This window comes from Centroberyx affinis, unplaced genomic scaffold, assembly GCF_046629955.1.
Source record: "Centroberyx affinis isolate AG114_WGS23_722 - 3 ecotype Tasmania unplaced genomic scaffold, CSIRO-AGI_Caff_v1 ptg001546l_1, whole genome shotgun sequence".
In the NCBI taxonomy this organism is placed as follows: Eukaryota; Metazoa; Chordata; class Actinopteri; order Beryciformes; family Berycidae; genus Centroberyx; species Centroberyx affinis.
The window spans coordinates 378,480-406,319 of NW_027280001.1; the positions used below are offsets into that span (position 1 = coordinate 378,480).

A 27,840-nucleotide genomic window follows, 5' to 3' on the forward strand; every position below is an offset into this window, starting at 1 on the left:
CTGGAACATTTTCTTCTTTTCATGTGGAGATAGACACCTGTTGAGTATCTGTAGGGAAATTTGTTTTTGAGTCACGCTCTTCACAGCCAGTATCTGTTTAGCTGACTTCACTTTATGGAGAATGCACCTGTTCTTTTCCCACCAACCAATGATAAAAAAGAGAACTGGAAAAAAACAAGAAGTCTTGTTTTTAAAGTTTTTAAATGAATGAAAATGAATATATATTCAGAGTGAGGGGAGATGTAAAAAATGACTATCTATGGAAAACCCCATACTTTACAACCAATTGCTCTCCACTCTTCAATGGTTGTTTTCTGCTTCCAAATCATTTTTTGTTTCAGCATGACAAAAAGATACAGTATGTGATATGTTATTTTCCAGTTTCCAGAAACATGTTGATATTGGCAGGTAACTTGGTAGTTGCATAATTCCCTGTGAAGGTTTCCCAGTCCCAAGCTGGTATAAATGGTTAAGAGCCAGCTGCATCTGGTCACTTCAGTTCTCCAAGATGATCCGGTTTGTGGCTCTCATGTCTTGCATTGGTAAGCTTGCAGTAGATTTTGTGGGTACTTTGATTATGTGAATATTAACACAGTACGTTACCATTGTTCTGTAAGGGCCATACTACTGCTACAAATGACGGTGGTTTTATCTGTGTGTCTGAGGGTTGATTTGTGCTGAGGCACCCTTCAACCCTAATGTGCAGAATGAGAGGGTGGTAGGAGGCCATGAAGCTCAACGCAACACCTGGAAATGGCAGGTAAAACCGATACACATTACTCTCAAGATCTTTTGGGATTCTCAACTAGTGTGGCAAGACACACTGATGTATCCTGCAGTGAAATAAGAAATTTGCTCAATTTAGAAAAATATATATAATCAGCATAATGACGTTTGCTTCATTAAAATTCTATTCAACCTTTTCCTACTTCTTTGGCGAGATTGTTGTGCCCCATGATGCTATGATACAGTGCTTCATAATTGGATGTGCCTTTGAATTTTCTTGTTTATGTGTGCCTTGACTAGCCTGGTATCCAGCCCCTATGAATCGCAGTTTTCAGCACTCTTCGAATTTGCATGGTGATTCATAAGAAATCATATGAATCGGCATGCAAATTCAAAGAGTGCTGAAAACTGCGATTCATAGGGGCTGGATACCAGGCTATGCCTTGACAGCAAAATGGTTGAAAATCACTGATATATCAGTCTCCATTGTAGTGAATGATCCCTCTCTGAAAGGACACAGTACCCTAATCTTATCTGTAACTGCATTTGGTCTTGTGTTTTCTCCCAGGTTTCTCTCCAGCATAACGCATATGATGACGGTTTATTCTACCACCTCTGTGGAGGAACCATCATTGGTGGTTTCCACATTATGACTGCAGCCCACTGTATCATCAGGTTGGACTCTCACTGGCCCTTTTTTGTGTGCTTTCATTTAGAAGCCTACTGTATCTTGATGTCAAACTAAACATATTATACAATCTTGATCCACATTTGTACAATCACTCTGGTCTGGTTTATTGGATAAATAACTTTAAGTAAGCCTAGTGTGTTTTGTTCCCTGTGTCCTTGTCAGCATGGATGCTAGTCTGTACCGTGTGGTGCTGGGTGAGCACAACCTCTATGAGTATGATGGCAGCGAGCAGTTCAGCGCTGTGGAGAAAATTGTCGTCCATCCTGGCTGGACTGGAGATCTTGGCAAGGGGTAAAGTGATGGCAAGCCAGGCCACTTCTCTTAATCTAACCTCTATTTAAGTAGGCAAGTTGTTTAGGAACACACGCTTATTTACTGCAATGCCCCCAGGGAGCAGTTGCAGGGGAGAAAGCACACATGCATACACCCATTTACACCTGGAGGTTGCCCAGTATTACCTCATTCCTTTACTGTTAGCCCCCAAACCACTTGGGAGTAAAGTGCCTTGCTCAAGTGTGCCTTGGCAGTAGCTGTAGAGGGGAGGAGTGCTAGCTGTTTACTTCCCTGGCCTAAATTTTCCAGCCGCTCCAGCAATTTGGTCACAAGGCTTCCAGCCATAAGTTTGCTTCTCCAACCATTAGCCTACCACCGCACAGTAAGTAAATAAGTTGTTTTTACACTGTTTCCCCCACTGATTATTCTTAAAGGAGATGATGAGGGTTTGATATTATTTGATACTGTTCTACATTTCCATCAGAAATGATATTGCTGTGTTGAGACTGGTTAACCCTGTGTATGACAACGGCTTTGTGGCTATCGCCAACCTGCCCGCCCCTGGCCAAATGCTGCCTCACGGTTTCACCTGTTACATCACCGGCTGGGGGATTATGGGCAGTGAGTAAACACACACATACATACACATGTATACATCCAAAACCATGTACACATTTACAGATATTCTATTGCAAATTCTCACACTCCCTTTTCCTCACTCCCACACTCCCCTCTCTCACAAATCTGCTCCTTTCTTAGCTGGAGGGAGCATTCCTGCCATCCTGCAGGTGGCTCCAATCACTGTGGTGGAGCACTCTGTCTGCTCCCAGCCCGGCTGGTGGGGCAGCATCGCTCTGAGGACCATGGTTTGTGCTGGAGGGGATGGAATCACATCAGGCTGCCAGGTATGGGCGCAGAATCAGAATCAGAAATACTTTATTGATCCCTGAGGGGAAATTGGGTTACATTGCAGTTGCTCACATTTTAGAAGAGAATATATATAAGCATAGAGAAATTATAAGAAATTATAAGAAAATAGAAATAAGAAAGTAAGAAATATGTAAAATATGTGCATTATACTACAATATATAACAATGATAAAGAAAAAGAGAAGATAAATGGGCTCTCCAGCAAAGAACTGTGACCAGTTTGCCTCAACCCTAAAACAGAATATATTTGTATTGGATTTTGTTTGAAACTTACAAGATTTTCCCTTTAAGCGATACTGTAGCTCATATACCAGTAGTCGAATGGTATGGCTAGTGATCATATCGCTCCTATTGAATCTTTTTGGATATTGTTCTGACATCACCTCTCATGTTAGTGATCTGTTTATAACTTATCATTACTCTGACAATGATGCCAGATATATTAGGAACTAACCTTACCACCCATCCTCAGCTAGTGAAAAGCTTAATGAATTCTTAATGAACTCTTCTTCTTGACTCTTTTTTCTTGCCTCTACCTGTGCCAGGGCGACTCTGGAGGCCCCCTGAGCTGCTTCACTGACGGAGCCTGGAGGGTCCATGGTGTGGTCAGCTACGGTCCAGCTGGAGATTGCAACCAGGTCTCTAAACCCACCGTCTTCACCAGAGTCTCTTCCTTCCAAGACTGGATATACTCGGTAAGCCTTCTGTTACCTCTGTATGACACTCCTGTCTCTCCAATGTAATCCTTAAATGATTGATTGATTATAGTATTGTAATATTGTTTGCTTTAGTATATTCATTGATTGAATAATAGATGATATGCAGCTCTATCGTTGTATTTTTCAACCTGCTTACTTTTCATTTATTTCAGAAAATGTCACTATATTTTAGTTGCCTGATTTTTACTTCATTGGATGTCTTTCAGGTTATACCGAAGCAGCATTAGTGCCGTTTTCCCAGAAAGAAAGGAAGTATCTACAGATGGCACTGTGTTTTATCTACTCTGTCAAGTGGAACCTGTGAAATAAAATCAACGTGCGTCTCAGCGATTCATGCTCAAAACAAGTGTGACTTTAAGTATCTGCTTGTAGTTCTTAATTTAGCCAAAGGGTGGCGAAATTGCCTCATGTTTGGACTTCACACCATGCTGGTGCCAATTGCATTTCTTGGCATTCCTCTACTTCCTCATAGAATCTCAGAAATGTAATGCTCACTAGATTGATGACAGAGATCTGTGTTGCTGTTCTTTGGTTGCATCCAGCAAGTCTACAAAGGGTCAGGGAGACCAGAGACCAGGCGAGCGCCAACAAAAGTAGAGATGGTTACAGTCCCTGATCTTCTGACCTCTCAAGCTGCAACCCCTGAGGATGGAAAATTCCAAAGGTAGTTTTATTGTCATGGTAACCATACGTGACACCAAAGAGTCTGGGCCTCTATTTAGCAAAAAGTTTTTAATAGGCTGAAGTTGCCATGTGGCAGGGAGGGTATAACATTTCTTGATGTAGTAGCAATTGAAGAAAACAAAACACTTCCCTCTATACATTCTTGCAAAATCTACCAGAACAAGTCATAAAGAGTAAGACTAAGAGTGTAAGAGTTTGTCTTAACAAAGACAAAAATATGGGTTATATGCAGTCACATGCAGGCCCAGTGTCATAACTTTTCATTCTTGTCTGGATTCTCTTGGCCATATGCTTGTGGTGGTAGTCAAGAGACTTTGGCATGACATCACATAAAGTAAATGTTTCTCTCCTAACCATGGAAACAAGAAACCAGAGATGAATTCCAGTGGTTTACACAAAAAATTAAGCAAACACAAAGCAATTTCAATGTATCCCCTGTGAATGTGAATTGCACATTACATTTTTAATACTATAGAAAATGTAAGAATGGTTTTAGTATGGTTACAACACAAAACCAATTCACCCTGAGCTAGAGAGGCTAAGACCATATACAGTACAATATAAATGATATAATGAATGAATTAACAGAAAACAATTGCATATTTACAAAATGTTTATCCTGTGCCTCTGTGAAGCTATGCTACACAATGCAGGGTAATCATCACTCAGAAGAGGTATGTTACAGTGCAATAATTAATAGTGCTAGTGGCATTCAGAGACTTTGAGAGGGGCAGGGGAAATACTCTCTAAAAGGGAAGATTCTGGTGTGTCCTGGTGGCTCAGTTGGCTAAAGCACCTTCCATGTAACGTTTTGAGTTCGACATCGGCCTGGAACCTTTGTTGCTTTGTTACATCCCCTCTCTCATCCTTACTGTCTCTTTTCACTGTGAACTGTGTAATATAGCAGAAATGCCATAAAAATAATCTTTAAAACGGCACTTCCCCAAAAATGCTAGGAGGGCTCCGGACGCTCCCTGAGGAAGAAAACTTTGAGAATCTGCTTTAAAAACTAAATTGGTGAGTTTTGTACAGTGGTATGCACACACTCTTTCAGAGAAGAAGATGCAGTATAATAGCATTTCTGACCTCTCACTGAGATTAATAAGTAATCCAATCTAAAAATGACTAGTATAAAATGAAATGCAATATGAAACTGAACAACTTTGAAATTTCAAATAGCACACAACCAAAGCAGTTTCTTTGTTTAGAAAGATATTTTCCATTTCCGTCTTTCAGGAACTACGGAAATAAGTTTTCATACAAGATAAGAAAGCACTCAACCAGTATTAGTATTTCTAGATTACATCACTCGGTTTATACAAAATAGCGAGTGTTGGTATTGAGTAATTGAAATTTTCACTTTCATCCACAAGTTGCACTATTATATCTATCTATCAACTCTTTTTGGGTTTTGTTGGCCCTTTTCCAGGTGAAACTGCACTAGGCTGCTGAAAGTGAAGAGGCATTTTGAGAATCACTTCATTGATTGTTCAGAGTGCTATTTTAAAAATCCAGACCAAAAGTAATCATTCAGTTAATGGTCTAGAAAATTAGAGTGAAATAGTTGTAGGCCTAGGTTCAAAATTGTGTTTCCAGGCCCAAATTGTTGTCTCTGAATTTAGTTTTAGTTTTGATTTTTGGGTCATATGATGTTATGGAGAGGATGAAAACATTAATGTGGCATGAAATGGTCACTGCTGACCAATGTAAGCTGTTGAAGAGAAGGAAGGCATGTGCCCAGGTTTGAAAAGCCTACATATAGTGGGAAATCCTGAGGTATAAATGTCCTTCAGACTGGTTATAACCCTCTTTCAGCTCATAGCTCCTCAGCTGATCTGTGTTAGTGATGACTGTTTAGAAACTCTGTCTCAGTGTTTCAATCTGAAAAGGGCACCTCGGACAAAAGGGCAGGCGCATTCGCTCCCCCTGCATGCGCCTATGAATAGTACATTCTGACAGGTCAGCATATCACAAACAACACAGAGTCAAGCATTTAAGAAAATGTTTTTTTTTTATTATTTGGAGGGACAAGCTGTCAAAATGGCTTGGATGAAAGAAACAGTTTTTGAACGGCAGGTTAAAGTGTGAATATGTAAAAAATAAAGCAGCTTTGTTTGCTCTGCAGTACCATTCAAGCAGAAATATGTACAACACAAAAGGCAAAAAGTAAGACACGTTCTTTGAAAATAAAAAAAAAAGCTGTACTGTAATACATTACATTGATAAATACTCACTGTTGCCATTTCTTCATGAGAATTGATGTTTTATACAAGAGAAACAAATGTTTACTTGCAAAAATCAGTGCCCTCTTCATGGCATAAGAACATACATCGGATGGATTTCAAAGTAATCAAAAAGGCAAAAAGCGAGTAATACATTTCCAATGTGCACTCTGCACTTTTCAAAGTATACAATAAATCGGAACAAGTTTTAACAAACGGGACCTGCATGCATAACTCCTAAAGGGTCCAGAATGGCTGTAGAAACAGCTGTAGAAAGGGTGAGATATGTACATCAACTCTCTTGTGTCCCTCAACTGTTCACACTGGCGACAGAATCACCTTTGAAAGGTCTTGTTTTATACTTAATGAGGCAACTCTTTCAACTTTCAGGTTTTTTGTAAGTGATAAAAATTGTATAATATATGCAGTTTTTATCCACAAAAACCCTTTACATGGTTAATTTACAACATAATGTGACCCAAGTCACAGTCTTCCCAAAAATTCTGAGTACAATCAAATTGATCTTTGCAATTTACTTAGTTTTAGTGGCATTTTATCTAACCATATCTAACCATAAGACTGCCTATGAAAAATACTTCAGAATGCTAGAGAGCAATAACCTTCATAAGTATACATTTCTCTATAATTCATATATTACAAAGGTTTTCAGAGATTGAAAATTACTCATTTTGCTTTCTTAATAAAATAATCAATTTGTCAGTGATTAGAATTCTTTTTTCAACCTACATAAATTAGTTACAAAATATTAGTGTAATTTTCTATGGTTACATTAGGCAGCGATATAACAGACCCATAATTTAGTTTCAGTAATTAGGGAGATTCCACAGTTTTCAGTCCCAAAGCTTAAATGGAAGCACTGTGCACATACCACTGGCAGGCATGGCTCCCCTGATAAGCAGGCACATCCAGTAAACTTCACAAACAGCCCATTTTATTGCCAAAATGTCTTAAATTAAATAACTAATGAAATAATGACATAATAAGTTACCAAAAATGTTAAATGTATAAGAGAATAGATATTAAATACTTTTTGATGGACTTGTGGTCCCATTTCCCATAACAATGCCTTGAAGCGATTATGGAAAAAGGAAGGAAAGATTGCACTTTCAGGTGAAAAATATCAAACCACAGTGCTGCTTGAGTGAAAGTAGGCTTTATCTGAAATAAATAAAAATAAAATCATAAAGGAAATAATTTAAAACAAAAGTAATAAAGACAATACAGCTACAGCCTTTATGTTATGAGCATTACTTCTCAGAAATATTTCTGGTAACCCAACTCATAAATAAGAAGCTCCATAATTTAGCGTTTAACTGTTGAATCAACCCCATATAACCAAAACACTGCCTATTTATACATAACTATTTTCACAGATAAAGTGCTGATCGAGGAGCTTTTAGAGGGTTTTTTTTTTTTTTGTACCATACAAGACCCTTGGGAAAAATCTTGAGGAGAAAGAGTCCTCTAGCTTCAGGATTCAACACAGGGAGGACCCCACTAACTCAAGTCATCTGGGACTAAGTATTGAGCCCACAGGGAGGTCATGAATAGGACTATGTTGTGATTTGACCGGGGTTTCATATAAAGGCAAAACCATACCCATCACAGCAATGGTCACCATACATTGCCTCCAAAAGCTAGAAAGCTAGAAAAAAGTCCCTGAGGTGCACATTCAGCTGTGTTAAGATTCCCAACCTTGCCCCAGTAAGGTTGATGCCTGTTTAGCATAATTTGGATGGTGATCTTAGTTTGGTTAACAGAGCTTTCTTAGGAATTGAGAGCCACCATTGGTTTGTATGGGCCTAACATCAGATGGTCAAATTGATCATAATTTTTGTCTTACTCTTTTCACTTTAACACTAGCTGCCATTCCACACAGCAATATTCCCAAACTGCTTTGCTAACATTTTGAAGGCAAGTCTGGAATCTAAACATTATTTAGGCAAGAGGGAAATCACAGCTTCCTCCAACATCAAATATGTTTACATTGACATCTTATGTGCATGTACAGTCCCCCAAACCCCATTTATTTCTTACACTGTCCGCAATATTTTCACGTTTTGTTAAACTTTCACAGACTCCATCACAGACAATTTCATGGCTTCCTCCAACAGCTGATTGTCTGTAAAAGTGGCAGGGGGTTCTGGGACGGATTCTGAGAGGCCAATCAGAGACTCCAGAAGGCAGGTCCCGGGGTCACTAGCCTGAGGGAGGCTGGGATAACTAGGCAACTGAAACTGAAAGAAGTTGTCCATGTGTTCGTACTCCTTGAGGGAGTTGTAGAGCGAGCTGGGCCCCAGGCAGGGGAAACCATCAAAGAACTCCAGGTCTGACTCTGAGGAGAGGCTCAGATCCATGTTATAGCTCGCTGAGCGATCGATGGAGGGGGAGGGTGTGTGTGGCACACTACTGCTATGGAACAGGGCATTACCCTGGTTGGCATTCTCATCCAAAAGTTCTGAGATGGCTGTGGCTCGATTGTCTGTGTGATCATCTACTGAATCTAACAGTGCAGCGTCTATATTGTCGTTCTCATCAGGGAAGTCCACCATGCTAAAGCTACCAAATGCCGGTATCGATGGCTGCTGTTGCTCTTGCCGTTGCTCTGGGCAGCAGACGCTATTGTTGACGTCGTTCTTGTCCCCGCACCCCCTGCTACTTCTTGAGCAGTTCTCTGTGTCACTGAAGCTGAGGATGCGGCTCAGGCCTTTCTCATCCACATCCAGCTGGGTGCGATCCTCACATTGGCCCTCCCCTGCCTCAGAGTCCTCACTCTGACCTGAGGAGTCTGATAAGTCTGTCATATCGCTGCTGCAACTGTTCTCTCCGACTGTAGCCAGCTCTGCACTAAAGGGGAAGGAGGGCCCCACAGGTATGGAGGGGTGCTCTGCCTGAGATGGTAAGCCCAGGGGCCCATGGGTGTGGCTGGTCTGGGCTTGGCTGTTCTCGGTCGTGTCCTCCTCCTCCTCTGTGCTGGAGTGCTCCTCCAGCCTTTTCTCCAGCTCCAGCTTCATAATGGTGTGGATGTAATGCGTCTGTACCCGGGTGGAGTTGAACTCGATGCGACCCTCGGTGTTCCCACAGCCATCCTTGGTACAGCCACATGGGAAAGAGGAATGGTCCATCTGTGAGAAACAGAAGGAAGCAGTTAAATTATTTGTGAAATGAATACAGCAGAAGCATCCTAATTGTATTGTGATATGGTGCATCCAAATCCAATTGATCATGTTACTCTACAGCAAAAGTATACTTCTTTATCACTATTAGTGGTAACATTAATCAAAGCCTGTAGTGTTACGGGGTTGCAGCTCATACCTGACATTTGATGCCGGCCAGGCTGCAGCTACAGGTCTCTGGCTCACAGAAGCCCTGGCAGTCACAGCCACAGTTCTCCCTGGAGAGCCTCAGCTCATGCAGCTGCCTCTTCTCCTCCTTGTCGATCTTCTTCACACCAGCTGCTTTGAGCAGTGTGTGACGCCGCTTAGACGGGTATGGGTGGAGGAAGGAGCCCTCGTCCAAGTTGGCCCCACTGATGTCGATGTCCTCCTCGGGGATGTCATCCACCGTTAGCCGCTCCGCCTCCTCACACTCCTGGGTTCCGTTCTTAGTCAGCTGGAGAGAACAAACGGTGTCATGCTCTAATTGTTGTATTGTGTTTATGTGTGTGTATCTGAGAGTGGTTGGAGTTTACAGATTAAATCCTTATCCAACACTTTGTGCAAATCTGCTCACCTTCAGTTTGAGAGCCTCCAACTTCTCTTCCCTGAGTCTGTTGAGGAGTTTTTCCCGGCGCAGGAGCCGCTGCTCCACAGCAAACTCAGCCAGCGTATAGGTGCGGAGAGCGCTGTGGCGCTGAACCATGCCCAGGGTGCAGCCTCCTCGGCCGGGAACGCTGGTGAAGCCCTGGCATCTTGGGAAGAAGAACACTGTCACCTGGTCAAAGGTCACATTGCCTCGCCGTGCCCTTTTGGCTTTCTTCAGGATGGATGTGGCTGTGGATGGAGAAAGAGAGGGTTTAGAATACACCAGACTAGTTTAATCAAAAGCTGACTGATGCATTCTGTTGAATAGTCATCCTTACTATTTTGTATCACTAGGGGGCACAGTGCATCACCAAACACTGAAGAGAAATTCTTGTGATGTGTGCAAAGGCTGCTGAACAGACTGAAAAGGGACACCTCTCTGATTCACTGGCCTCTGTCCTCAACCAAGTCTTATCATGTACCCAATTAAAAGACACCATAAACAGGACTCCAACACACCTGCATCGTGCAGAGTGAAACCTAAACTGCAAGAATCCATTCAGCCTTGTTTCTTGTTTCTTCCATGTCCTCCTGTGTGACAAAACCACCCAGCACAGGAATTTCCCCTTGGTGGCCAACAGAGTAGAGGAAGCAGATCCGCCAGGATCACAAACTAGCGAGTAAATGTTTGAGGCTTCCGGAAGGGGAGGGGGGGTTGGGGACAGCAGGCCAAGACAGCATAGTTCTCAGGACAGGGATAAAAGCTGCCCACCACAATCTCTCCGCTTGCTGACAGGCCCCACAACAGCCCAGACCACCAGTAACTGGCAGGAGTCAAAGGTCCTTCCTCTGCTAAGAACATTCAGGGTCCACAGAGACGAGCCATTTTTCTATACACAGACAAATACAATAAAACCATATGGGGATCAAAGTAGAACCATATGTGGGAACAAGCCCAACAATTCAGTTTTTATTATAAATTCCATTTCCTCCACCCAGGAATATTCAACATGACTTTTGAGCCTTGCTTAAAAGACCAGCAACTTTTTCCTCTGCTCAAGCTTCCAGCTCACCAATGCTTATTTTGTGTGAACAGAGAAAGGATGACAATATTCCACATATGTAGGGCATTAACTAACACCAGTATCTGGTGGGAAAACTCTCCTTGTAGATTGCTTATTCCTCAGTCACTGAGCTATCCTGTGACACACCCTGCACCACCGCCCTCCAAAGTCACAGGAGTCAAAAGGGAGAACAACTAGCTCTCAGCAGCTTGGTGTGATAACTGAAGCTCAGAGGGAGACAAGGCTAAGAACAGCACAGACCTTTAGGCCCAATACAGGTGCCGGGCAGGGTTGATGTGGTCGCTTCTGCCCCCGATATTCCTCAGACATGAGATATTTGTCTTGTTATGTCTTGTATCTGCTGCTAGGGCTAATACAGATGAAACAAACTTTGCCAGTTTCAGCCTCACATCCATCAAATCCAGTCAGGCTTATGACACCTGCAGGAGACAAATGACACCCTCTCCACTGCCTCTTAATGGGATAGCTTTGCTGGCTGTTTTTTCCCCTCACTTCACAATGGCAAACACAACGACTTTCTCTCCAACACAAACACCAGATTATAATGGTCCACACAATCTGTTCTCCTTGATGTGCCTGCATGCCTTCTTTTTTTTAATCTTTCTACCCTTTTTTATCCCCTCCCTAGCCCAGCCTCTTTCAGCACCTGTGCTGGGTGCTTGCCCAGGCCCCAGACAAGGCTCTGTGTGTTCCTAGCTTTGGCAACCTGCCACTCTTCTCTGCCTGGCTCCCTGCCCCACCGTCCTGGGAACCTCACAACTGTTTGCCCTTCTCCCCTACAAACCCTCCCCAACCCCACAATCCCCTAAAGGGCAGCAGAGGGACCGAGGCCCAGACAGAAACACCCCGAAGCCGCTCAACCCACATCTCTCAAGGAAAGGTGAAGCTCTGTCTCCAAGGCTCTGGGAAGAAGGTGGAGACAGAGCCAAGGTGAGCTCTCTCTGCATAATGAGATTAGCCATTTCACAGCTTTAGGGCATGAAATCAAAAGGGGTATTCATTGCACAAGTCTGAAATCATTTCCGTGAAGTGTTTCATGGGCTGCCAGCTGCCTAGATTCCTTAACCTCTGCCTATTTTATAGGTTTGTTATCAGAGCCTCAATGGAGCAGTAAAGACAAGGCAAAAGAACAGATTAAAAGCATGTACCCTAAGCTCTTACTATGATTTAATGCAGGTGGTATAGGACACTCACCGTTGAAATTTGTGGCTGGGGAGCTGGGGTTGCTGGGAGTGGAATCCAGGGTGTCAGAATAGCAGCTCTCATCCTCCGAGTCCCAGCCTGAGTAGGCAGAGGAGGAGAGGGAGGAGGGTGAGGGTGAGGAGTAGCATGGGTCCTCGTCCACCTCCTCAAACTTCCTCTTGAGAAGACCACTCATGGTGGTAGACAATCTGCAGAACACATAGGAGGAGGGAGGGAGGACAGGGAGGGTTTATTAGCATGTACAATATTAGCACATTTTTGCATATCATTCCCCCTTTACTTATTTCAACAGCCTTGGTCATTGAAACATTAAAACTGTGGAATAAAGAAGGCCTCAGGTTTTCATGCTATTAACACATATGGTAAAATAGAAATAGAATATAATAGAATAGAATAGAATAGAATAGAATAGAATAGAATAGAATAGAATAGAATAGAATAGAATAGAATAGAAATAGAAATAGAAATAGAATAGAATATACATAAAACCAATAAAATAAACAATATCTATGTATTGCATGGAAGCTATTGTACACCTCCAGATTTTTATAGCCAAAGACAACGGTCTGCCTGAAATGGAAGGGGATATTGGCCGAGTACAAGCAGGTCCTGTGTTCAGCCATGTGAGACCGTACGCAGCCCATCTCGTGCTGCACTCAGCTGAGAGAGGGAGGCATGGCACAGGAAGCAATCAATCAGGCCTATTCGCATAAGTCAACAATTACTGGACCCTTCACCCACTTCCAAATCCCATCAGCTCAGCAAATGCATTGATCAGAGAGAGGACAGGGCAGAGAGAAGAGGGGACCAAATCATCTAGCCATAGACATTCAATTTCAATCATTCCCTCTTGGCAGCCTCCACAAATCAAGACTATGATCCAAAGCCATGGCAAATTGCTACTGGTCCTACTTATGTTTACGTCGCTCTCATAGTAAACATGTACAGCTTGACATAGTCAAGACATTTTGTTATGCAACTCCTGAACACATTCTTTCAGAGGTCCCGAGAGGGGCTGCTGGTTCAGCGATAAAAACAATCAATCCTTTGAGAGAGAGAGAGAGAGAAAGAGAGAGAGAGAGAGAGAGAGAGACTCGATGTTTCTGCCATCTTTATTTATTAGAGAGAAGAGATAGAAAAGGAAGAAGGTCACCAGTCATAACCCTGCTTATGCTCTTGAGCAGAAATGCCATTTGCCCTCTTTTCCTCCAAGACACTGTTAGACTTCAAGCCAATATCTGCTCAACTCCTTCCACACACAGGCTTTGCTTGTAGCTTTATATCTTGTTTTAATCAATTAATAATAAGCTCAAAACACAATTAATTCAACCTCTTGTCATCTCAACTTATACCAGGGAAGAAAGGCCAGAAATCTATCTTTAACATGAAAAATTAACATGTTGAATGAGAAGAAAGGAAGGTTACTGCTGCTGTCTTTTATGATTATGGTACATAGACACATCATGTAGCTCTGACTAACTAACAGACAGTCATCTTTACAACTTCTGGGAAGTGAGTGGCAATCGTGAGTGTGAGACGAGACAGGTCATCATCACAGTCTGGGGCTGAGCTCCTGCTAACTGTTAAACAACCTAGGAGGGACGGAGGGGTGGAGGGAGGGAGGGAAGGAAGGGAGGGAGAAGGAAGACATGACTGGGCTCAGCTCCAGTGCAGACACTCCCTACAATGATGGGAAAGGAGGAAGGCTTACTTTACCATTAAAGAGATCATTTCACGGCCAAACTGTTGACTATCTTTTGTATCGCAGCCAAATCATTAACAGCTGGTGAAAATAGCACAGCTTTAACAGGTAATGTAAGCACTTTAATATTTGGTTATTTGTTGTTGTCCTTGCTCATAAAATTAATTAATAATTAATACCTACAATTTGGAGACAAATGTTGATAAGGAGTTGTCACAGCAGCCAAAGTTGTTTTCACATGCCCGCAGTAACACTTATGCAAGCTCGTATTTTGGCTAGATGGATGGATTTTGTATGGCACTGGAGTAGTGTAGGGATCATTCGATTTAGATTCTACACCTAGTAAACATTAAATCCTCTCCATGTACATTGCTAGACAGACAGAACGTGTCACAGACACACAAACACCAAGCTGTCCTGCCAACAGGCTACATTGTCACCACCTCCCCAGCAGACAGCTGAAGGTGCCAATGGCAAGACGCGCCATGCCCGGAGATCCTCCAATGACATTAAAGGAACTTTAACTCCATGTGTGACCTGCATGCCTGGCTTGCCTTATCAGACTGTTATGCAAGTGTCAGCACTCAAAGGGAAAAAAAAAAACAGCCTAAGCGGGTATGCAAGCAAGGGGTCATTTTCAACATGCAACAAGGAGCAATTATGCAAAACAAGTCCTCTCTTTGACAAGTATAGAGGAGAGAGGAGAGTTGGAACAGAGAAGTCCAAGTCAAGGGCAAGAGGCTGACACCTTTGTATGAGCAGTAGGGGCAGCCTTGGAGCTGAATAGGGAGGGGGGGGTGTTGTTATTGTTGCAGTCAGATATTCTTGTCCCCAGTGCACATATGATAAATGAATCACCTTGCAATAGGTCAAGCTGACCTATACTGTATCTGTACCTTGTAGCAAAAGAGTACTTGAACACTCACTGGTTCAGCAGAAGGGCTCTACATTCATTTGCGTTACCAATGGCCTCGTCACCATCCATCAACTCACTTGACCAAGAAAAATAATCTCCTAATGCTGCTCACAGCCACTCCTATTCTCAAATCAAGCACGTGGGTGCAGCATCTGTTGCTTGTCTAGTCCACTTATCAAAAAACACTTGTGCTACAAACACCACACCACACCACTGTGCACATCTCTACACAGAAAGAGGGGAGCGCACATGGGTTCACCTTACATTTTCGCCATCACCCCCACCCCCAATTCCCCTTCAAAAAAAATGAAAACAAAGCTGTGAGGCGTTCCCAAGGGAGCGCATAGCGCCAGCTAAGCAAAGTCTTTTTAATTAAAAGCTGCAGTGAGGCAGAAGGGGAGGAGAGGGAGAGAGAGGAGAGAGAGAGAGAAGGGGAGGGCATTGGTGTCAGAAGTGGGTCATTGTCTCTTGACTGCAGTCTACCTGACACATTGATTTGTTAATCCTGTTCAACGGGCAGAAACAATGGCGAGAGGTTAATCCTGGCAAGGGGACGGCTTGTAGTCAATCTGGAGCTTCTCAGGCTGCTCGGCCACTGCACCCATAGAACAAGGCCAGGAGAGCAGGGAGAGCGGATGGGACAAGGGACTGGGGGAGTAAAGCCAATGATCATGCAGTGACTCATTTGCAAAGGAGCAGGAGTTAAAAAAGAAAGAAGATAGAGACAAAGAAAGAGAGAGGATTTCAGAGCTAGCTCCTAAAGAAAGAGCAGTGCCTGTGGATGTCTCTTCTAAATGGAGAATGGATGTGATCGGACAGCCGAGCCAGAGAGGGAGCACAGCATGTTTTCAACGCGCACTAAATTATGCATCACTGTCATTCCATCAACCGCACACAGGCAGGCAGATAAAGGACGCATCCACTGAGGTGCTCCCCAGCCAGTTGTCACCGAGTTGGGAAGATAAATCTCCAGCGAGGAGATTTGTCACCAGAAGCACTACACAGCTCAAGTCAGATGCATGACTATGTCAGTCGAATAAGAAAAGATTATCTTGATACATGCAGCTACAGGCTGTTAATATGACTTCAGAATCCCAATTCATTCCTGGTTTATCTACAGACAACTCCCTGGGTCAGAGTCAACAGAACTTATTAAGGAATATGGAATTATTCTAACAGGGAAAAAACAGAAGGATATACTCAATCACTCACAGGGAGATGCTTCTTAAAATACTCAAAATATCAAACCACAGGAAAAGGAAATAGCAATAAGTAATACTTTAACATTGCTCCAACTCTCAGCTTCAGGTAACCGTTCCCAAAGGAGTCATTACAGATTAGGGCTGCTAGCTGGATCAGTCCCTACCTGCAGCTCTAGTTTTTCCCCCAATTCTCAATTGCTGTTTCAGCGAGTCGAGTCGACACAAGGCACTTGGTTTATACAATGATGTGATCGGGAACACAAAATCAGGAAAACAGTAACCTATTAGGAAAAGTGAAAAAAATCTGAAATCCTAAAAACCTGAAAAAACCCACGTCCTTGCTTATACAGACATCACCCAGCAGCCTGTCCAAACTGCCCCTGTCTGCCCCAGAGCCACGCACACAGGAGGACAAGTCACAGTTGACTTTGCCCCCTTACACTGCCTGTCCAGCCCCTCTGCAGCTGATAACACTGTGGGTGGGTGCGTCAAGTCGCACTAATCTCAGCCAGCCCGAGAGCATTTACATAGCACGGTGACTGCCCTGCACTGACTGAATGACTGAGTGACTGAGTTGAGTGCTCATAAAATGTGATAATGATGAGCCTGAGAGTCTTCCCGTGTGTGGATGCATGTCTAGGCAAGCAGTCCCTCTAGGCAGCAGGTAATGCACTTCTCACTTCCAGCTCTGACACCCAGAAGAGAAGGTAATTGATCAGACCCATCAAGGTGATGGTGGCCCGAAATCCAGCCCCCACACAGCTGGGAGAGCCAGGTTTATTCCTTAACCTCAGCCGTGACTGAGAAGCACTCCACCTGCTGGCACAATGAAGAGAGAGCTCCCATACTGTCCTCTATGAGCCTGTTGTTCTCACTCAAGCCCAATGCTTGCTGTGACTGTGCCACGGAAACATTCTGTTCCTCTGCCTCAACCCGTGCACACACTGATTCCAAAAAGGAGAGGTAGTGGGAAGGGAGGAGGGAGAATCGTACAAAACAAATAAATAATGTCATGTCTCCAAGCCACAGGAATTCCATTTTGGCAGCGCCACTCTCGCTGTAATAGTGGGAGAAGAACACAGGCTCTATCTAACCCAGATGTGTTTTCTACTGCTAACCACTGGAAAGTACTACTCCCATAAGGCAGCCGAGCAAGCAAAAGCTACCTTCCTAACCACACCTGACAGGGTATTAACTTGCACGTGGACCTCACATGCTCTCAGTTGTCTTTAATCAGCTATGCAGGCCAAACTTGAATGGCCAGGTGATGCTTGGAGGAGTGAGTGTGTGTGTGCTGTAATTGATTTGGGTTTGTTACTCATACTGTAGGGATTTCACTCCACCCAAAACAGAGGGCTTCAAACACACAGTGACATTTTGCTAATTGTCTCATTTTTTTAAATACTAGGGAAATTCTAGCAGCCACTATGTAGCACTGTTGTGCATCTATTATCTTTTTTTTTTTTTTTTTTTTTTAAAGATAATATTTATAGAAGCAGAGTTAGTATCTGTAGCTGTGCAGTGGTTATTTTTTGCACCCTGACAGATTTGCATGGAACTGAAACTGTGCAGGGAGTAAAAAAGCAGAGTCAAAATATATTTAAAAAAAATGCCTTTGCATAACTGTAAAGCGTAACTTGTTTGTGGTACAGCAGTTAACAAATTGGTGTAGTAGCACGAGTCACACAGTCAGATAGGTGTGCACATGTGTGTGAATGAAGGGAGAGTGGAGGAGGGGGGTGCGGGGTTCAGGGGTCACGCTCCAGTCTGGGACACTTGCTGGTAGCTCACAAGCAGTATGGAATGCTGGGAAAGGACAAAGCAGATGGGAGCCTTCCACTGCTGCAGAGAGACAGTCAGCAAACTCCCCCACGTCCCCCACGTCCCCCAGCCCCCTCGTCTCCAGGCACAAAAGCTGGAGCCATCCTGCGTGACCAAAATGAAGCAGGCTCAGACAACCTCGCCTGAACCCAGCGCTGCTCAGCCTCTCCCTGCTGAGGACACACAACCTGCTCGGTCCACTGCAAGTGTGTGTGTGTGTGTGTGTGTGTGTGTGTGAGGAAGACAGCGCGCTTCCTGAGGTTGTGAAACATACACTGCAGTGCACAGGAAGTGGCCATTCAGATTATCTATACTGTGTCTGACATCTGCGGGCTCAGGCACCACAAGGTTAGCTGGGTGCAGGATCTTATATGCTGGAGATGAGGGAGTCAGGAGGCATGGACATTTCTCATGGCTGGAACTGCTCCAAAATAAATAGCTTTGCACAGAGCTCTGCTACCACAAAAATGTGTTGCCTTTAAATCATTATATTAAGTTATTGGCTAACATATTACTGAATATTTAATAAAATTGTAACAAACTGATGAATGTAACCAGTGGTTTTATTATTCAATGAGAACTCAGAATTTAAAATGCGAGCTAGTATTATCTCAATAAGTACAGATGATGACTAAATTCACATCAGTAACTATTATTGTGGAATGCATAATGCATGAAAGGGACTGCATCAATTAATATAGGCCCTTCCTGTAAACAAAGGATCATTCAGCTCTCCGTAGCCTAATTCCAGAAAACATGATTCCAAAAATGATCCGAGTGAGGTCGCGCTAGAGACGATTAAATTGACTCAGTCGCTTATCAAAAACAGATACAGTCTTGGTCTACAGAATGTAGCTCCTAGACTACCTGCAAAATTCACAACAATAGCTTATTGATCAAATTAACCCTAAACCTATAAATAAACAACAAGCACTCTAACACATTAGCGTCTTTTAAAGAAAACAATTGACGAATTCAACAACAGAAAAACAAACTTTAAACGTTTATGAATCAAATGCAATATGACAAGGAACTGCCGTGAGGACAGAATACTATGTCGTTATGGAAACATTAGAATGTTTGTTCCAGTAAGGAGGCAACAATGAATGCGCTCAACATTCCATAGCCTAACCCGGCTGATAAATTGTATCTGCACGAGGTGAATTGTTCATATCCCAGTCTATCATTAAATCTTGCAGTATATTGGCCGAACGTGTCATCGGCGATGCCTTTTTTCCCGTTGACCTGATCATTCCTCATGATTAATGCTAATTATAATGACAGCACTCCCATCAGCTGTGTTCAGATGTAGTGCCTTCAGGAGTCGCTCTAGTTACAAGAGGCGCACCACCACCGCTTTGCACTGAGGTGAACAAGAACTCAATGGGCTGAATACACAAAAGCCAACCTCAGCCAACCTCATCAACAGTTCAATATAATGAATCGACAGTCTACCAAACTGTAAAGCATTTCATCCTTAATCTGATTCCACCCGTGAAGTTTGTGAAAATTAGAACCCTCAGTGACCCAATGACATACTCATCAATCAATAAGCCATAAGCGAGTGAACCGGATTGTTGGATTCTTGCCTAAATCAACAAATTATTTTTGCCTGTGTTAAGAAATTCTCATCACCTGTGTCATAAACCAACCATACCGCTTTCTCAAAAACTGAGTTCAGCGAGCAGTGAACCATGCGAATAATCACAATAAAATGGCAAGTTAAATGCGACCATTAAACAGTCCACATCTCAATGTAAAGTGTGTTTAAGAAGTGGCCACAAGGATCTAGTCAATATATCTAACAGACTCAGCCAAACAACACATTTTTCACAGATACAATTCAGCGACATAAATAGTTTCTTTCCATTACTCTGACATAAGGAAAAGAGCATTCAAACTATTTGGCTTCTCTCCACCCGGAGGTAAAACACATAAATTACGGTGTTCAATAACCAACAGCGAACTCCATTATGTCTGTATACTCACCACGAATTCAAGTATCCGATCACCATTAGTAAAAAAAAAAAATAATAATAATAATGCTGGAAAATCAACCGATGGGATAACAGTGGTAATCCAAATGACACAATTTGCGCTTATCCTCGCATAGACCGCTTTTGCTTTTGTCTGTCTTGTTGTACGAGGCTCCGTACCAGCTGAAGCGCTTCCCTTGTCTGTAGCAGACTGCCGAGAAGCGCAGCCTTTTTCGTCAGTGGAAAACTCCCTCCTGGCGTCTGGTCTGACGCAGGCGGTGACACAGGGAGGCTGCCCACGCCGCTTCCTGCCTTCCTCCCGGTTTACTGTACCCGTACTATCTGTTTTTTTTATTATTTGTTTGTTGCACTAGAGTTAATCCATCAACATGCTTGGGAACATGGTCGGAGAAAGAAAAAAAAAAGATCACTCCTGATGCCTCTTGAAAGGATGAGATCAGTCGTGAGTGTGACAAGTGTAATGTAATACAGGGGTTCCCAAATATTTAAAAGCCACCAAAACACTATATATAGGTCACAATAACCATAATAACCCCATTTGATAAGATTTTTTAAATATATATATATATATATATATATATATATATATTTTTTTTTTTTTTTTTTTTTTTTTTTTTCTAAGGACCCCCATCTGAGAAGATTTTTCCTGTTGGATATGACTTGGTACAGAATCAGTCAACAGTGACATCTCTGATCAGTCATTCCCATAACATTCCCAAAACATTTTCTCACTCTCTTATCTTCAAATGAAATGATACTATTCCTTGTTATGTTGGGAACCCCCTGAACCACTTGAAGATGCCCTGGGGATCCCCCACAGCCAATATGTTGGGAACCACTGATATAGTAGACCAGTGTGATTATCATCACTATAATCTCTAATAATGCTGCAAGACGTGCCATGATGCATGTGGTGTGGCTGATTTCCAGTTAAAGGAAAACACTGACGAAGCTGAATGTGAAATTATGACTCACTCTTTACCATAGAGCAGGAAAGTGAAAAGTGTAAATTCAAAGCAATGGCTTTTTACCATAACAAAAAAATCACTATGACTATAATATTTTAAAAGGGACCTATAGCGGTGCTGGTGCATAGCATTCTTCTGAAATTTTGAATTCTTCTGAATTAATATAGTTCCTTTTGATAAGAGTGAAACTAGCCATTTAAGGGGATCATCTGTTGGTTGATACATGTGACAAGTTATTCATTTTTAGTTTTGTATGGTAATGACAATATATCCGTGATTTCCATAAAAACAATAATTGAGCCATATCGGCACTTCAGTGTTTGAATGTCCACAGGGTCATTATCATTGATCCGACCAATCCAAAACACTATTTTTTCTCCAGAGGCCATGTCAGCAACATCACACACCCTTCCCTTCCCTCCCCCACAGGTATTTACAACTGTAGCTGGCCATGAGGAATGCACTGAGATGCTTTCATTCTCAGCTGGACCTGAACACTGAAGCGAAGTGTGCTGCCAATGTCAATACAGGTGCTGTACTCAGCAGAGATTTGGGGAGTGGTCTCCTAAAGCTGTGTACATAGAGCTATGCTAATTGTCCACCGCTAATGGAGGACCCTTTTCTCACTAGCTTGCGGGCCTTAGGGCCCCATTTAGGGCGTTACCCAAAGAGGCAAAACAAGTACATCCAGCTGAATGACAGCAGAAATAGTCCCATTAATCTAAAGTATGGCTGGGCCCACAATGTGTCTGTTGTCAAATTAAGTTATGTTTCTCTAGTTTACAAGTGATAAAATAACGAAACATACAATGCACAAGAGTGTGCCTTTACTTGATTCCAGTCATTTGCTTCGGAGGTAGTGGTTTCACTGGAGCCGTAAATTAGCGTTTACCCAGAGTGAATGCATGGTAATGGTGATCAGAGAAATGCTGGCAGCATGATAATGCACATGTAAGATCACATTAATTATGGATGGCCATGCAATTTATTTACGAACCCAAAGGAGCAATTTGAAATGATGGTGAAAGAATTTAGATTGGCAACAGAGAGAACTGTTTGGGTTTTTATGCAGTAGAAACATGTTCCACTTGTAAAGCATGAGCTTTGTCCTGAACATTGGTAAAGTTCAAGCACTGTTGACAATAATTAAGTAAGTAAAAATAGTGACACTTTAAATTACAGCTTCTTCATTTCAATAATTATGGTGTGATTAAACAGTAACAAAACATAGCTATGGTGATTATGAAATGTTATACAGAAACCACTAAGAAAGAGAGAGAGTGGGAAGTGTTTTTCTCTATATTTGCAGCGGTTTAAACATATCCAGCAATTTCCCCAGTAAATATTCAAGATCAAGGTAAATGATAGATGTACATGTAGCAACAGACTCAGCAGTGTCCAATTGTATCACATATTGTTACAGTCTAATTACACTGTAATTAAGGTGGAGGAAAGGGACTTGTAATTTAAAATGTTACTGTAGCCTTACAATGTTATATTTCCAGCTGGAAGAAGTGGAAGCAGGTATACAGACACAATGACCAAAATAACAAAAAAAACAACAACCTCATAGCGAATCACATGCACAGGGAAGTTGTTGATGTGTCTGATCAGACAGTCTATGTTGTAATAGTGATGCTGTCTGGATGATTGTTTCTGTTTTCATGCGTACAAGGTGTGTATAGTAGGCGAGGGTGTGTGACACAATAATGCTGGAGTGAGAGACAGGGAGTCTGTGGGTGCAGACAGGCTCCACCCAATTAGCTGCACTGTCGCCCTGCAACTCTAAAGACACAATTAGCCATCCAAAAAGCCTTGAGGAAAAAGCCCGCAGTCACATGAGCAACAGCCATTACTGAGGAATTCTGGCCTCTTCACAATATATACGTAATAATCACCAACATCAACAACTAGCCCTCTGTTCGAGAAGTCCTTGAGAGCCTCAAGACATCCTGCCCCTGCTGCTGCTACGGTTTGGTTCAGCCTAATGCCTAATTATGGGTGCTGCATTGGCTAACACCAGATCACTGACACAGGTTCACTTCGCTGTCATGGTTACATAAACAATGTTCTTTCAACACACACCCATTATGTAACAGGCAAATGGGGGTGTCATAAAAACTTGAAGCTTTCATATTCTTCATAGACCTGCTTTGTTTTTTTTGTCACTTATTTTGATGAACTGTCCTTTTCCACGAAGGTCTCTGAGATAAACAGGAAATGTCTTGGCCGTGGCACTCATGCTTTTAATGTTGGCCTTTGAAGTCCTCCGTCAGGCCCATCAATTCCTCTTCTTGATAAACAAGGAAAAGTTCCAGGGAACAGTGCGACTCACACATGTTTACCCTCTCTTCTAAGAAAAAGAGCTGTGTGTGTAGGATGGGGGGATGGTAGCCCTGGTGCCAAAGCCACTGAATAAGGCCTGAATACATTAAGGCCACTCTCTTTAAAAGTGTGCCAAAGAGTTCATGGTGGAAGACGCCCCTCCAAGAGCACAATAATGGGCTTCAATGCTTTCCATCTGCGGAGGGAAAAAGGCCTGTGACTGCACGTGCTGTGTGGAGTGGCTCAACAATGTATCAATTTATGGCCATCAGAGGCGTCATAAAACCACTCCTAAGGTGAAGACTGGAGCTGTTGTTGACTGAAATGCCAATGCCATCAATAAACAGAGTTGATTCAAAATAACATCCACCGGTTTCACGCTGAGCCTGATGTCAGCTGAGATTTAGAACCTTTGAAAAGCTACTAAAGTGAACGAACAGCCGCCATTACCCAGAAGCAAGCGCTTTATTCTCTCTCAGTATTTAGCAAATCCACAACAACAGCGGTGTTAGTAGTGGTAGAAAACTGTGTCCCCTGGAGGAGTGACAGAGCGGATCAGACAGTCCGGTGTTGTTGTGGTCAGAGCTGGCTGACGGAGGCGGCGGGGCTCAGGGGGAGCTGATTGATGGCTCCAGCTGTCCCAGAGGAGAGGAACACAGGCAGACAGCTGGTCACCTGTAGCCCCAGACATGACTGCGATAGAGGCGTAAGGCATTGTGTTTCACTGCAGAGGGCAACCAGTGCAGTGAGGGGCATGCACAGAGTTCAGGCCACTGTTCATCACAACCCAACCAAAACAATTGCACAGCTACAGGCGGTGAGACTTGTAGAGGAAGACATGGGGAAATAGATTAGACTGGGGAATGCATGCATAAGAAAGTATGGGACTGAGGCTGCTAATGTTTATTGGATTTTGAGAAGAAACAGAAGTTTGACACCTAAATGTTTAGTCAATAATATTATAACCACTTGAGCCTGAATAGAAGGCATCTGCTAATGTTTTATACTTCATCCTGACAGTACAGTGCTCTAGATATTGTGTGAGATTGCTTGAGCAAGACTTGGAGAGAATGAATTGTTATTTTGACACGAGTTACAGGAGAGAAAAGACAAGGGCTGAGCTCACTCAGGCACAGGGATTAATCCACAGGCAAGAGGGAAAAAACACCCTCCCCCTCTCGCAGCTGGTCGGCCAATCAGCACGCAGAAGAGCTGGTTTACTTGGAGACCAAAGAATCTGTGTAGTGATATGACATCATCAGCTGCCCATTAAAGGAGAGGTCATTTCTCTTTTCTGCGTCTTTTTTTCTCCACCTTTAAGGATGAGTGAAGAAATGTGATGCTGTTTTCCTAGAACTAGTGAGGGCTTCTGCAACAAAGACCTGTTTGTTTTCAAGTGTCTACCTTTCCAGCTTTTCCTTGTAGAGACTGTTTGCATTGTATACTCAGAAGAACTGTAGTAGTCTATTCCCTTTTTATCTTCCAAGGTATAGCCTTGTCTCAAGCGGTATCTTTTTTGAGTTTTGAGCTGAGTTCCAGTCCTGTCCTAATGAATATTCACCAGATATCGTTGTTCAGCTGTGAGGCAGGCACGATTCATAAAAGATGTCAGTTCAACAACTTGGGCTGCTGTTTTCCTTTGTCGCATTCACACTGAGACAAGAAATGTTCAGTTTTCAATGGCTCCATTCATTTGCTAACAAACAAGTATTATGTTTGGGTTGCCCTCCCTGTGTATGTGTGTTTTCTCTTACTGTTTCTCTGTACATGTATTTAGCTTTAGGGCAGAAAAGCTGCCAGTTTGTGCTTTGTTTACTTGGCAACGTCACAAGGCTGTCTGACTAATGCATTCTGGATTGTCTCTCCCAGGACCTTTGTTCAATGTTTTATTCATTGGTGTGATGTGCTATAGACTTCCCCCTGACATAATATTATTGATTGCTTAATAGACTATCAAAAGAATGACCTCACTCAAGGCATCAGGAGTTTAAGGTGCCTTTCCTTTCAAATAGGATTAGATAAATAAACATGGTCGGCATTGAAGTCTAGTTAAATGGTATCTATTTTTGCTACTTTTTTTTTTTATATGAGATCTATTTTTTGAATCCAGGTAATCCTCCAATTTCAAAACCCTGACAAGAGACAGACGGCAATGGCACCTTAGAATACTAATAGGGTGAATCTATTGTTGTGTGAGACTGTGATCAGGTTAGTGATCAAGAAACAGGATTCCCTCACTGCACCAGTGAGGCCGAGGATGTGTGCGCAGCATGCCATGATATGATGGAAAGTGAAACAGGGTCTGTAAATCTGGCGCTGAAAGGGTTAATGATGAGTGACAGGGGTATTAGAGAAGGGGACCAGCCCAGCTCCCGCTTGGAGCATACTGCCCATCCAATCACATCACTCACCGACACTCAGGCCCATTGTTCACATGACTGAGCAAAACCTGATTTCCTCACAGGACTCTGCAATTGGCCTTCATCTCGGCCTCTTCATCACGGCTCATCCAATGACTTTGTGATTATACCGCACATCTAAGCTGCCATCACACTCCTCTCTATTGCCACAAGCCTGCCGTCAATGCGCAGGCAGCGATGTTGTTGGGACACATGTCTAATAGAATTTACAGCTCTTGATGGCGCTCTGCATTGCCCAGAAATCAATACATCGCAAAGTGTGCTTTATGGCTACATAAAAGTTGAAAAGGTGTAGTCAGAACTGCACACAGAGATATTAGCTGGGTTGAGTGCCAGCCGACATAACTGAAGACCTATCATCAGCTTATTTTCTTTTGACTGCAGCACTTCCTCATTGAAATGTTTACATGCAGGACACGTGCTTTCACAGAAAAGGCAGAGGGTTCTGAGGCACAGGAAGCGCTCTGCTGCAAGTGACTCCTCTGATATAGAGCTGATAAGACTGACTACGATGTGACATGTGTACTTCCAAGCATCCAAGACGGATGCAAACCTCCACATCAAAACCACTGTTGTTTGTTCCTTGTGGAACTAAGTGCATTTATGATGCTTTATTAAATCAGATTATGGGGCAAATGAAACTTTATAACTGCCTCATGTTTTGGTCATATAACTTTATAATCATTGCAATATTGATCAAAACAATTATAAGTATGCGTGACCAGTAACAATTATTCCTTATTCCTGCTCCATATCCTCATACCATCACTATTCATATTTTTCTCTCCTTTATGTTACTTATTGGTGTTATTAGCAAACCTGCTTCACAGAAACTGGCTATCACCAGAATGACTATTACCGAAAATCGCATAGTTGAGACAGAGGTGAGAAGCCGCCTGAATGTGATGGAAGTCCCTTGCAACGTCACACTCTCACTGACACAGGGAGAAGGAAATCACACACTGCCAAGTTTCCCGTCACACACTGAGCACTTCCTCCTTTTTTCTGTTCTCATTGTCTGTGTAACATTTTCAAAGCGTAGTGTACAGCATATTATGGCCTGAAAATAGGTCATGGGAAAGCAAGCTGGCACTGAGGGCAGCAGCCACTGAAAATTCCAGCAATGGCAGAGCACTAATCATATTGTCTTGACTCTCCGTCACTCTCTCACTTTCTTAAACATGCACTTGAATTGTTGCTGACAGATACTATCTTGTAAAACTGGATGAGTTATAATGAGTTATTAAACAATTAAATGACACAACAGAAACATGACAGGAGGCACAGGCTCACTTCGCTCACAGTGAGGCTACGGGACACATTGAGTTATGTGTGCATCCAATACATCAAAATGGGTCTGTAGTTAGTTAACTAAACTTCAGCTTTGAGCACTGCAGTAGTTGGTTGTCGTCAAACAAAATCGCCATGAAAGTCTAATGAGTGGCATTTGACTGGGGGGATGGAAGACAATACGGTGCTAGTAATGGGGGAACGGCAGGGGAGGAGCAGGTGGGGGGGTTGGGGGACGTGGAGTCTCCGAGGCTCAGAGAATCAGTGTCACAGCATGCTGCTGTTACCACAGCTACAGTGACATGCGGGCCAACCGCAGGTGCCAGGCCGACAACAGTGAGGCCCAATTAGAGACCCTGGGAGAGGAGAGATAATGAAATCTAGCCTTGGGCTGAACTGGGTTAACTAAATGGGTCCACAGTCATTTAGAGTTAACAAAAAAGACGACCGGGCGGATGTCAGGGCAGGCCGGGGGAAAAGTGGCTGAAGACCCCCACTCAGTCATTCAAGTCTATATAGACTGAGTGGACTGAGTGGTCTAACTTATGGGACACTCCTACGTTTGAGCTGTGGCATCTAACTCTATCTAAGGACATCAGTTGCACATGCTTGGCCTTTTACTATCCTTGCTTCACCATACTTTACTATCCCCGCGTTCAAACAAACAGTTAACATTTTTTCCCACAGTCTCTGTCTTTCTGTTTCTGTCTCACTCACCCCTATGTTTCTCTGTCTGTCTCTCTCACACACGCACTCTCCACCCAATACACAGACACACACAAACCACAGCGTCCACCGTCCAGCCTAGCCGGTTCAGAATGGTCTCCGAATGTGAGAAAGGGACAAGTAGCAGTGTTTACCGAGTACTACTGTCCACACATCCGTTCCCACAAAGGCCCCATT

The 27,840-nt window shown here is 43.0% G+C and overlaps 2 protein-coding genes across 2 annotated transcripts; one reads left to right on the top strand and one right to left on the bottom strand.

The window, feature by feature from the left end:
* Positions 1-508: 508 nt before the first annotated feature.
* On the top strand, positions 509-3,659 carry LOC139650813 (chymotrypsin-like elastase family member 1). Its single transcript, XM_071527584.1, has 8 exons — positions 509-542; positions 666-760; positions 1,295-1,401; positions 1,580-1,708; positions 2,175-2,311; positions 2,450-2,595; positions 3,165-3,314; positions 3,545-3,659. Exons 1-8 carry the CDS (start codon positions 509-511, stop codon positions 3,563-3,565), a joined length of 819 nt encoding a protein of 272 aa, XP_071383685.1. The 3' UTR covers positions 3,566-3,659.
* Positions 3,660-6,043: 2,384 nt separating this feature from the next.
* csrnp1b (cysteine-serine-rich nuclear protein 1b) lies at positions 6,044-20,106 on the bottom strand. Its single transcript, XM_071527604.1, has 5 exons — positions 19,927-20,106; positions 12,288-12,484; positions 9,998-10,257; positions 9,581-9,877; positions 6,044-9,390 (listed from the first exon to the last, which is right to left on the bottom strand). Exons 2-5 carry the CDS (start codon positions 12,469-12,471, stop codon positions 8,329-8,331), a joined length of 1,803 nt encoding a protein of 600 aa, XP_071383705.1. The 5' UTR covers positions 12,472-12,484; positions 19,927-20,106; the 3' UTR covers positions 6,044-8,328.
* Positions 20,107-27,840: the final 7,734 nt, after the last annotated feature.